At 47.6% G+C, this 12,500-nt stretch overlaps 1 protein-coding gene across 3 annotated transcripts in view; it reads right to left on the reverse strand.

Moving 5' to 3' along the window:
• Positions 1–12,500, reverse strand: part of arhgap46b (Rho GTPase activating protein 46b) — a 196,752-nt gene that overhangs the window by 39,633 nt on the left and 144,619 nt on the right. For all 3 annotated transcript variants that reach the window (XM_063209164.1, XM_063209163.1, XM_063209162.1), the window contains 3 exons: positions 10,143–10,769; positions 9,003–9,189; positions 7,139–7,237 (listed from right to left, as the gene is read on the reverse strand). In XM_063209164.1, the coding sequence (XP_063065234.1) occupies positions 7,139–7,237; positions 9,003–9,189; positions 10,143–10,769 (913 nt within the window). The remainder of the gene's footprint in view (positions 1–7,138; positions 7,238–9,002; positions 9,190–10,142; positions 10,770–12,500) is intronic.

Genomic DNA, 12,500 nt, shown 5'->3' on the forward strand with positions numbered 1-12,500 from the left:
GGCCCCCCTCCTCTATTCATGGGCCAGATCAAACAGCCAGCCAGCACCCAAACACCCAAACACTGGGGGCTTGGCACTGGCCCCTGGCCACACTGACTTGCAAACATGTAGTGCTGCTCTCTCCAGTCTCTCCAGCACGCTCAAAGCTGTCCAGAAAACAGCCAGCCTCCAAACACCCAAACATTGGGCCCTGGCCACTGACTTCCAGGCACTTAGTGTTGTTCTCTCCAGAAAGCGCTAACGGCCAAAGAGATCAAATTGTAAGCAACTTACTGTTAGTAATTGCCATGACCTGGATGAGTGCGAATGAGTCCTCAGGGATGACTTTTATATGTACAAGACTCTATAAACACATCCATTAAGGGATGCAATATATTCAGAAAGTTTAAAACGGTGGAAATAAAGAATTCATAACTATTTATACATACTCCATACTAACTGCTTATTAAGGATGAGCTATAACACTCCAAGGTGGAAAAAGACTTGTACGTACAGTATAACGGTTATGAAGATTAGCGTATTTACAAAAGCATTACATGACTTTCTAAGTGTGTGAGAGAGTTTTATGAATAAACAATGTTTTTTCATATCATATTTACAAGCTATAAAACGTTACCCTAACTTCCAATTCTGGGCTACTCTTGGCAATAGTAACTCAGCATTAGACCTCTGCTCAAATTACCCAACAGAGTTTGCTATCCAATGGCCTTGACATGCTTCTCAATCAGACCCAAACTTTTATTCCCACAAAGCCAACATTTGAGGATGGTTGCAATTCCACTGGGCTAAAAAAAAACCACACATCACATCCTTCAGACAGCATTCCAATTTTGCAGCAAGTAATGTATATAAAAAGCCCCTCTCTTCTCCCTCTTGGGTTCAGGAACTTTTTGAGGGAGGATTTGAACGTGTCAGAATCACCCACGAGAAGAACTCGGTCCTTGAGGTCTGGCTTTGCCCACAAAGACCACTGAGGCTGACTATGACTTGTGGCACATACTCACACACACACACACACACACATTGCGCACCCCTACGTAGATATGCACACACACACATGCAAGCATGCACTTGCACAAGCACGCACACACGCACACACACACACACCACAAGTATTTTAACAGTTGCTGATACTAAAACTAAGTAAACGCTGCATTTTACACAAACATACTTTGCCCCATCTACTGACTGAGTTTGCCTAACAAACATTTAAGACAGTAAAAGTTAAACGAATCAATGAATACACACGGATGTGGACACACACACACACACACACACACACACACACACACACACACACACACACACACACACACACACACACACACACACACACACACACACACACACACACACACACACACACACACACACACACACACACACACACACACACACACACACAATAATGGTAAACAAGTGGTGATGCATATGTGGGGGCGTCACATGACTATGAGGTGCCACACCAGGACCATGCGGTTCACTGACACACAGGAAACACTCAAACTTTTAATGACCAGAGAATTATTGACTCACACTGTTTGTAGGTCTCTTAGTGTGTGTGTGTGCGTGTGTGTGTGCATGTGTGTGTGTGTGTGTGTGTGTGTGTGTGTGTGTGTGTGTGTGTGTGTGTGTGTGTGTGTGTGTGTGTGTGTGTGTGTGTGTGTGCATGCGAGAGAGAGAGAGAGAGGGAGAGTGTTGCTGTGTTCCATTACCCGTACTTAACGCCCTTTCCGCACTGTGTTTGGGTACGCAGGGCGTTCCATTTCTAATCGCGAGGGTAAAGTGTACTGTAAATTACCCGGATAACGCCCCCAAAACGGCCATTTTTCGAAGTGTGGTGTTACTGTACACTTTTCGCACTCAACGGCCGCCATGTTTGTGACGTAGTTGAGTGTCAGATCTGTCAAACGGTTGAATCTCTGTGATAACAGCATAGTTTTGATTCCAAAGACAATCGCCATGTGTATTAGAGGCAGGGGTAACTTTAAAAAGTGTTAGCATAAGGAACAGTGCCTTCCGTGTTGAATTGCATATTGGCGGTTGGTAAACTCGGATGTCACGCGACCAACCGTCATTTCCGTTAAGTGTATCAGACAGAACGGGAATCGGAATGTACTCGCCTCGTGAATTGCGGAGGGTGGAAAGGGTACTTCACTGCACTCAAACAAGGTACACAGTACAGAGGGTGAATAATGGAACACAGCAAGAGTGTTTTCACAACTCTTACTGACTTGAGCTCCGTGGACACACCATGTGTGTGTGTGTGTGTGTGTGTGTGTGTGTGTGTGTGTGTGTGTGTGTGTGTGTGTGTGTGTGTGTGTGTGTGTGTGTGTGTGTGTGTGTGTGTGTGTGTGGACCAGCGTGCATGGCATTCACACAGCTCAGCCTCTCTACTTCCTGTATGCCTCTGCCACCAGGCTCGCAGCACTGTAGCTCTGCCCATGGTAAGCGGTGATTAGCCAGAGCGCCTGGCCCTGATTCTCAAAGCCCTGCCAGGGCTGACTAACAATGACTGGACTACTGTATCACTGTGTCGGCGTAAACAAAGGTAGTGTGTCAGACCTCAGACACACACACGCGCGCGTGCGCACACACGCATGCACGCACACACGCATGCACGCACGCACGTGTGTGTGTGTGTGTGTGTGTGTGTGTGTGTGTGTGTGTGTGTGTGTGTGTATGTGTGCACATGCAGCATGTGTGTGCTATTGTATATGTAAGCCTGTGGTATGTGTGTCTTGTGGTGAAAGGGAGCTCCAGTGAATGGGGAGCTATATTAAAGCAAAGCCGGGAGCGTATGCACTGTGCCGTATGCCCCAGTAAAAGACTGGGCCACCTGCATACAGCCTTCTCATTAGGCCACTGCATGTTTACCATGGCACCGGCAGGCAGGCACGCAGGCAGGCAGGCGTGGAGGGCCGGATTACAGTAGGAAAGCCAATGATGTGGAAGGGGACAGCTGCGCTAGGCTCAGATCTGCCTCATTTGCTGCGTTTGGGGCCCACCATCTGCCTTTCATCTTCACAGGCGCTACATGGAAATCTTGTGAAAGAGTGGTTGGTGTGGTACTACGACTGTAGTATCTATAGCCAAGCTCCTTCGGGGCGACTGTCCCTATGTTTGCTATGGCATAGGCAAGAAGGGAGGCCTGGGTAAGAGGAAGGAGAGCCAATGATGTGGATTGAACAGCTGCATTGGGCAATGGGCTGTGCTCTACTACTGTGCGATGCCTAATTTGCTGTGTTGGGCCTACTGTCTTGCCTTTCATCTTAACAGGCACTCTATGAAAATCTTGAGAGAGTTACTGGTGTTCACTGTTGTACTCAGCACCTAAGCACATTGGGGTTACTGTCCCTTTGTTTGCTATGGCATGGGGCAAACAGGCAGGCCTGGATTAACGAAAGCCGACGTCATGGAGGGGACAGCTGCGTTGGACTCTGTTACGCTGTGTTCTGTTGTGCTGAGCCTGCCTTTCCTTTACACTGCATGGACTTGTGAAAGAGCGGCTGATGTGTAGATGGATATACCTGAGATCATTGAGGCATCTGTTCCTGTGTGTCAGCCTCAGCAGGCTGGAGGCAGTTAAAGAAAGCCAGTGAAGAAGGGGATGGGGCATTATCTGCCATAGCACTCATGAGGGAGCAGGGGACAGCCAGGATCCCACCATGTCAGTGCTTTTCTCTGTATTAGTGTTAGTTTTATGTGTGTGTGTGTGTGTGTGTGTGTGTGTGTGTGTGTGTGTGTGTGTGTGTGTGTGTGTGTGTGTGTGTGTGTGTGTGTGTGTGTGTGTGTGTATCGTGTGTGTGTGTGCGACAGAGAGAGAGAGAGAGAGAGAGATTGAGAGAGAGAGAGAGAGAGAGAGAGAGAGAGAGAGAGAGAGAGAGACAGAGACAGAGACAGAGACAGAGACAGAGAGAGAGATGTGTGTCTTGTGTGTTCATGTCTACAATAGAAACATACGAAGACAGTAGCTTGATTGCAGTCATGGAAGACTCCAACTGAAGTTCCAAAAACCCCTCCCCCCCTTTTCCCTCGATTACTCTGTCTACTTGACATTGTGTGTTTTTCACGATTTATTGCCAAAAAATCATTCAAAGCGCTCCAGGCCTCTACAACTCATCCAAGCTTTTACTGTATTCTGGCCAACCCAGATGGAAAGCCCAGCTAAGTATACAGTAGAACTCCTACAATGCTCTGTCATTTACTACGCTCACACACAGCACTGACTGCTTGCACTACTACTTCTACATAGAATACTGAGGATTCTGATGAGCTCCTCCATTTCCGCTTTCGTTCAGAAAACAGAGAAACTTGCCAGTTGTGTGGCCTTAATTTTGACAATCAGGCAGCCTTTAGTTTGGAAAATACGGCTAACCTGTAACCATGTGTTGCCAATACCTTTCCATATCCGATTTGAATGTTCTAAGTTCACACTGCTCTTTGGTCTAATCGGAAAAAATGAGCTCACTGAAATTCCAAATGTTCTAATGGTGCGAGGGGTCAATAGCAGGTCCGTGTTGGGGGGATTGAGGAGAAAGTTTGGCCATCACATTAAACTCATATACCTGGAGATTGGATCCTGACCTGGTAAATCTCCTGTGACTAAGTTTGTTCTGGTAATAAGAAATTTACAGACAAATAGGATGGTTACAAGAAATATGAGAAATTTGTCAAGGGTCCACAATTGGTATTGTGAATAATCTAGAAGCAGATATTCTGTGTTTTCTCACTTTCTCCATCTCAGTTGAATGTGCAAGCCTTGTCTATAGCAGGCTGTCCCATTTTGGGGGGATTGAGTGAAAGGGGTCAAGCTTGGCCTTCACATTAGCTCACACCATAGATGGAGGAAAAATGGGATGAATCACATCGGACTGTACACTTAATGCTCAAAGATGGATTCGGTCTGGTAAAACCCTCCAGCGATTGAGCGTAGGTCTGTTACACATCCAATAGACAGGACGTCTTCAGAAGTTGGATCAATGGTTGGCTTTACTGTAAAATGCAACTGTGCACAACTCATCAGAATGAGGCACAACAGATCAGGCACTGATTCCAGAGAGAGAAATATGTGCTGGGTCAACGATTTTTCAGGTGAGGTTCCCAATGGGAATAATCTAGAAGCAGGCATGCTGTGTTTGCTCACTTTCCTGCATCTGACAGCAGTGCAGACTTAGGATCTCTATTGCTGGACTTACATCACAGGATAATTTTAAGCGGCACAAACCAAAAATGAAATTGGATCACTCCAGAACACATTTTGAAAAAAAAAAAAAACAGCAAAAAATGCAGTATTTACAAAAGCATCCAAATCTGTGTGTAGGCAGCTTAGTTCGTGAGCGACAGTACTGTATTTCCAAGTGTTGTGTGGGAAGCTTGAGAAATGCCTTAATCCACTCATTGCATCTCCATCCGTCATATGAGAACAGAGAGAGTGATATGAGGCCAAGGCAGAACTAAAGGCACTTTCAGTCCTACTTCAGAACACATACACATGTATTTACATATACATGCATAGATACACACATAGACATGCATACATACACATGTACATACATATGTAGGTACAGGATATCCATCCATCCATCCATACAGCCATACATCCATCCATCCATACAGCCATACATCCATCCATCCATACAGCCATACATCCATCCATCCATAGAGCCATACATCCATCCATCCATACAGCCATACATTCATCCATCCATACAGTGTAACAGTATTAAACACTCTCCACGCCATGTTTTGATGGCAACAAGAAGTCACATGGCTATTACGCTACTAATTTCTTTTCTCTCGATCTCCATCTCTCTTTCTCTTTCACATTGTCTCTGTCTCTCTTTCTCAGTAACTTCCTCTCTCTGTCTTGGCTATATCTTTCATTCGTTTATTTCTGTATCTTCACTCATCCCAGCTTTCAGTCCTCTTTTTTTCTGTTCTTTCCAATCTCCATCCCCTTCTCTTTCAGTTCACTTCTTCTCCCTCTATGTCGCTCCCTGTTTTTCTGTGCAGCTTTTGGCGGCACGCCAGGGAAGCGTGGGACTAGAGGAACGTTACGCAGCTCAGAGCCCTAATCCCCCTCTCTTAGAGAGAGAGAGAGAGAGAGAGAGAGAGAGAGAGAGAGAGAGAGAGAGAGAGACAGAGAGAGATGGGGAGTGAAGGAACAGAAAGATTGGGAAAGACAGCTAGAGAAAAAGTAAGGGAGAGAGAAGGAGAGAGGGTGGATAAAAAAGAATAGAGAGGGATATGAAAGAAAAAGAAGTATGTATAGAGAAAAATGTAAGGAAGAGAAAAAGAAAGAGAGAGAGTGTGAGCTGTGCTAGAGTGGAGGACAAGAAACAAGGGCTAGAAAAGAGGGATAAGAGGAATAACGGAAAAGAAAAGAAAGGGGCCACAGACCGTGAAGCTACAGGGAGCAAAGTGGATTGGATTGGAGTGGAGTGGAGGTTGGAAGGGAGTGGCTGAGAGACTCTCCCCCAGAGACGGCTCTCTTTGGCCGGATACTCTGGCCCGTCTCGCTGCCTGTCACCCCATGAAGCCTGGATCACTTCACTACTGTACTTTCCATATGAACACAGAAACTCTCTCTCTCTCTCTGTCTCTCTCTCTGTCTCTCTCTCTGTCTCTCTCTCTCTCTCTCTCTCTCTCTCTCTCTCTCTCTCTCTCTCTCTCTCTCTCTCTCTCTCACATACACTTGTGACCAACATGCCAGACAGTCTCACAGACAGGTATCTAATCCTCTAACCTGTTTCCCACCCCTTTTCTACAGTTTAATCCCTCCAGTTGGCTGAGATCAACGTGTGTGTGTGTGTGTGTGTGTGTGTGTGTGTGTGTGTGTGTGTGTGTGTGTGTGTGTGTGTGTGTGTGTGTGTGTGTGTGTGTGTGTGTGTGTGTGTGTGTGTGTGTGTCTTTGTATGTGTGTGTGTGCATGTGTGTGTGTGTGCGTGTTTTCTTATATGTGTGTGTATGTGTTCTTATATGTGCATCTGTGTGTTTGTACGTACGTGGTTTCGTATATGCGCGTGTGTGTGTGTGTGTGTGTGTGTGTGTGTGTGTGTGTGTGTGTGTGTGTGTGTGTGTGTGTGTGTGTGTGTGTGTGTGTGTGTGTGTGTGTGTGTGTGTGTGTGTAACTCACCCTGCTCCTCCTCCTCCTCAGTGTTCTGCTTGCGCTTCTTCCTGGATTTGGAGTTCTTCTTGTTCTTCAGCTCCTGCTGTTCCTGGATCAGCTGCAGGACTGAGGAGGAGACAGCAAAAGCATGGTTAGTACACTACGCGTATGGCAGATATGACATCCACACATGTTTCCTCACATATGCTGTACTATCCTGGATCAGCTGCAGGACTGAGGAAGGGAAGCAACACATAGCTATACCTGAGGTAGTGCTTATATGGTATATGGATACGTAATAGATGCACAGACATGAAATCACACGCACACACACACACACACACACACACACACACACACACACACACACACACACACACACACACACACACACACACACACACACACACACACACACACACACACACACACTCGCAGCTACACACTCGTATGCACATGTACACACACAACACACACAGACGTACACATACACACACACACACCACGCACATACACACATGCACGCACGCTACACATACCTAAAAAGACAAGCACACGATGCACACCTACATGTTCAGACAGACAAACACGCAACAAACATGAATGTCAACGTGTACAAGCAGACATACATGACCTTCAGTTTTAGCTGTGGTGTTTAGGCAGTGGTGTTGTAAATGCAAAAATGCACTGGAACTTAAAGTACATAAAAGCACCAAACATAAACTTAAACACACACACACACACACACACACACACCCGCACACACACACACACACACACACACACACACACACACACACACACACACACACACACACACACACACCCGCACACACACACACACAAACACACACACACACCCGCACACACACAAACACACACACACACACACGTACGCACACACACACACGCATACGCACACGCACACGCACACCTACACACACACACACACACACACACACACACACACACACACACACACACACACACACAGCCCTCCTCCTCCTCCTCCCCCTCCATATATTTTTCCCACTTTTCCAGTTTTACATCCTGTTTGAGTTGGCGTCGCTCCACGATAATTTTAGCCGGCCAAACCAATATTCCCCGGCGCTCCGAGTGGCTTCGGAGGGACTTCAGGGAATTCCTTGCAACATAAACACCGGCCTGGATGGACCCAGTCCTCCCATCAAACAAACATCAGAGGCCATCCGTGGAGGACTCTGAGCCTAATTCCCAGTTAATTCAATGTCTCCTCGCTGTGCTGTGTGTTATGGCATTTGACGATGGACTCGGGATGATAAAAGCAAGCGTGAAGCTACGGTGGAGATTTTAGCCGATGACAGATGAATGTGCCGTTGAGAACTGCGATTTTCCAACATACCCCCTTTCTCATCTTTCCAAAACTTGATGTGTGTGTGTGTGTGTGTGTGTGTGTGTGTGTGTGTGTGTGTGTGTGTGTGTGTGTGTGTGTGTGTGTGTGTGTGTGTGTGTGTGTGTGTGTGTGTGTGTGTGTGTGTGTGTGTGTGTGTGTGATACATGTCTGTCTGCCAAGGATTATGAACTGCAAATATGCCTGAAGTGTGACCGTGTTTAAAGCCACAGATGCACATACACAAAATGTATGCAGGCGCACACACACACACACACACACACACACACACACACACACACACACACACACACACACACACACACACACACACACACACACACACACACACACACACACACACACACACACACACACACACACACACACACACAAACACACACGCGCGCGCGCATACACAGTGTACGCTCATAGGCACACATACAAGGATATTCCCTCACACACACGCACGCACGCACACACACACACACACACAGAGACTGTAGCCATAGTCCCACTCACTCTTCTTGTCGTTGCTGGGCTCCATGTGCCTCTGGATGTATCCCTCCAGGTATCTTCTGAACTTGGGCGATGGGGAGAAGAAGGCCAGGCTGATGGCCATGAGCTCCCAGCCCCAGCCAAGGCTGCGCAGGCTCCCGTTGCCCGTGGTCTGCCTCACCAGCTGCACGTAAAGCTCGTCACGCAGGCCCTACGCACGGACACACCATACACACACAATTCACTGAAATGTACTGTACTGTACGTATGCACGCACACAAGCACTCATGCACTCAGGCACGCACGCACGCACGTACGTACGCACAGACACACACACACACACACACACACACACACACACACACACACACACACACACACACACACACACACACACACACACACACACACACACACACACACACACACACACACACACACACACACACACACACACACACACAATTCACTGAAATATACATACACAAACACTCTCTCTCTCTCTCTGACTTTATTAAAATGTGAACAAAAGTGAACTTTATATTCAATCACATCATGTAAGACATTACACCGGCGAAATTGCCACTAAAAAAAACAAAACACAGGCATGAACAACACACAAGCACAGATACAACCGTGACCCACCTATGGGCTTATTCAGCTTCTCTATCCATTAGTCCATGTGATGAGGTTAAGTTTTTCGGGAAAGAAGCCACACCTTGCATTTGTTTTTTATTGCATGAACACATGAAGAAGACACACGCCAAAACATGTTTAAAATAATAAAAACCGCTATATGCAAGATGTAACCTCTGTCTTGAAAAATTGAGTTGAGCATTTGGACCAGCACGCTCACAATCAAACTACTTAAGAGTGAAGCCTGCTCCCAGCTGAACATTTGACTAAGAGGTGCAGTTTGTCTACCTGCGTGTCCCAGCACTTGAAAGGTATACAAACAATAAGTCTGATTGTAGCAAGTAAACCGTGACCCTCCTGTGGGCTTATTTATCCATTATCTATCCATTAGTCCTTGTGATGAGGTTAGGTTTGCCTCAGCACTTGAAAAGCATACACACATCAAATCTGACTGTAGCAAGTAAACTGACCCACCTGTGGGATTATTTAGCTTCTCTAACCATGAGTGAAGAGGTGCCGTTTTCCTACCTGTGTGCCCCAGCACTTGGTGACGACCAGCAGGGCGGCGTGCTTCCTGTCCACCCTGGCGGCGGTGCGGTCGCCCATGTAGGTCTGCACCAGCTTGAACATCTCGCAGGCCTCCTTCTTGACGGCGCGGTCGCTGGTCACCAGCATGGGCTTCTTGATGGAGGTGCGCTGCCAGCTGAGCATGTTGGCGATGGAGACGCGGCGGCGGAACAGGCCCTGGGTGTGCAGGTTCAGGTTCTTGCTGGCCCAGTCCACCATGTTGGCGTCGGGGCAGGGCTTGCAGAGGGTGGCGTAGGGGTACTGGTAGCTCACTTGTTGCCCGTTGCCGCCGCCGCCGCCGCCGCCATTGTTATTGCCCCCGCCGCCACTCACCATGATCAGCTGGCTGCCGTTGTTGGCGTCGTTGTTGTTTTGGTGGTGCCCGTTGGTGCTGGCGCTGTTGGCGTTGCTGCTGCGAGGGTCCTGCTGGGGGAAGCTGTCGTTGGCGCTGCCCGTCGTCTGTGTGCCATGGCTGTGCCCTTGCTCCTGATGCCCGCCACTGCCGTCACCTCCTCCTCCTCCTCCTCCTCCTCCTCCTTCTTCCTGCAGTGAGATCTCCAGCTGGCCCTTGGAGTCCAGTGTTCCTGTCTGCAGAAAGAGAGGAGAGGAGAGGAGAAGAGAAGAGAAGATTATTCAAGAGGCTGTGTCTGTCTTTTTGTCTGTCTGTCTACAGCTGGGGTCCAGGGTTCCTGTCTGCACATGGAGGAAGAAGAGGAGTAGAGAAGAGAGAACAGAGATTACTCCAGGATCCTGTCTGTCTGTCTGTCTGTCTGGCGGTCTGTCTGGAAGTCTTTCTCTACGGCTTTCTGTCTGTAAATCTGTCTGTCTGTGTGTTGGTCGTTCTGACGGTCTGCCCATACCCCCAAGAAATGTTTGTCCGCCCCAGTTTTCCTCGCCATCAACTCACTTCAAGTACTGTATAGATTTCTTGCCTGCAGATGTGTATGAATGTATAGAGAGAATAAGAAGGGAGAACAAAAAAGAAGCAAGTGAAGCAATGGAATAGAAGAAGAAATGGAGAAAGAGACAGACAGAGACAGAGAGAGAGAGAGAGAGAGAGAAAGGTAGTGACAGCGAGGACAAAAGAAGATGAAGTGCAGAAGGAGTGGATGATTTGGTCGAATAGAGTAGGAGAGAGAGAGAGAGAGAGAGAGAGAGAGAGAGAGAGAGAGAGAGAGAGAGAGAGAGAGAGAGAGAGAGAGAGCATGAGTGAGTGATTATAAAGGACGAGTGTTGTACAGCTGGTCTTCTTCAGGGCTACTGGAGAGAAACACGAGAGCGTGTGTGAAACAAACCTTGCAATGACTCAGTATTCAGACTTCCCTGCAACCCGGGGCGAGCATCTTAGACACTGTGTGTGTGTTTGTGTGTGTGTGTGTGTGTGTGTGTGTGTGTGTGTGTGTGTGTGTGTGTGTGTGTGTGTGTGTGTGTGTGTGTGTGTGTGTGTGTGTGTGTGTGTGTGTGTGTGTGTGGTGGACAGCATATGCTGTGGTGTGGGTGTGTGATTGTGAGAAAAACAGAGCATGTGTTTGTACAATATCTGACTCTCTTTGTGTATGCGTGTGCGTGTGCGTGTACGTGCGTATGTACAGTATGAGTGTGTGTCTGCATGTATCCTTGTCTACATGTGAGTGTGTGAATACATGTGTGCTATTGAACAACAGTGGATCAGCTTACTGTACTGTATTCAACTGTTTCCAACCCCTAAAGCCAAAAGCCAAAGCCAAAGCCCAGACCAGACCTGGCCAGAAACCTGGAAACACTCATGAAGATCTCTGTCCCCCCGAAAAAGGTGACCCAATATGGAAATCGCATCGCAACATCAGACAGTCCCATGCACTCTCTCTCACACACACACTCCTCTCTCCAGCCATCTACCCCCGTATCCCCCTCTCCTCTCTTCTCCTCTGTTTCCCCTCTAACTCCCTCTCTCTCTTTCTCTTTTCTCCATTTGCTGCCCTTCTCAATAAAAGAGGCATTAAACGCTTGACTCAAGTCTGCTAAGTAAGCCCTGCCAGGCTGTGTGTGTGTGTGTGTGTGTGTGTGTGTGTGTGTGTGTGTGTGTGTGTGTGTGTGTGTGTGTGTGTGTGTGTGTGTGTGTGTGTGTGTGTGTGTGTGTGTGTGTGTGTGTGTGTGTTTGTGAATATGTGTGTATTCAATTTAATCTGCCCATTTGGATCAGACCAACTTTCTTGCCGTCTCTCTCTCTCTCTCTCTCTCTCTCTCTCTCTCTCTCTCTCTCTCTCTCTCTCTCTCTCCCTCTCTCTCTCTCTCTCTCTCTCTCTCTCTCTCTCTCTCTGTCTCTCTCTGAAAACAGTG

Source organism: Engraulis encrasicolus, chromosome 10, assembly GCF_034702125.1.
Source record: "Engraulis encrasicolus isolate BLACKSEA-1 chromosome 10, IST_EnEncr_1.0, whole genome shotgun sequence".
Taxonomy (NCBI): Eukaryota; Metazoa; Chordata; class Actinopteri; order Clupeiformes; family Engraulidae; genus Engraulis; species Engraulis encrasicolus.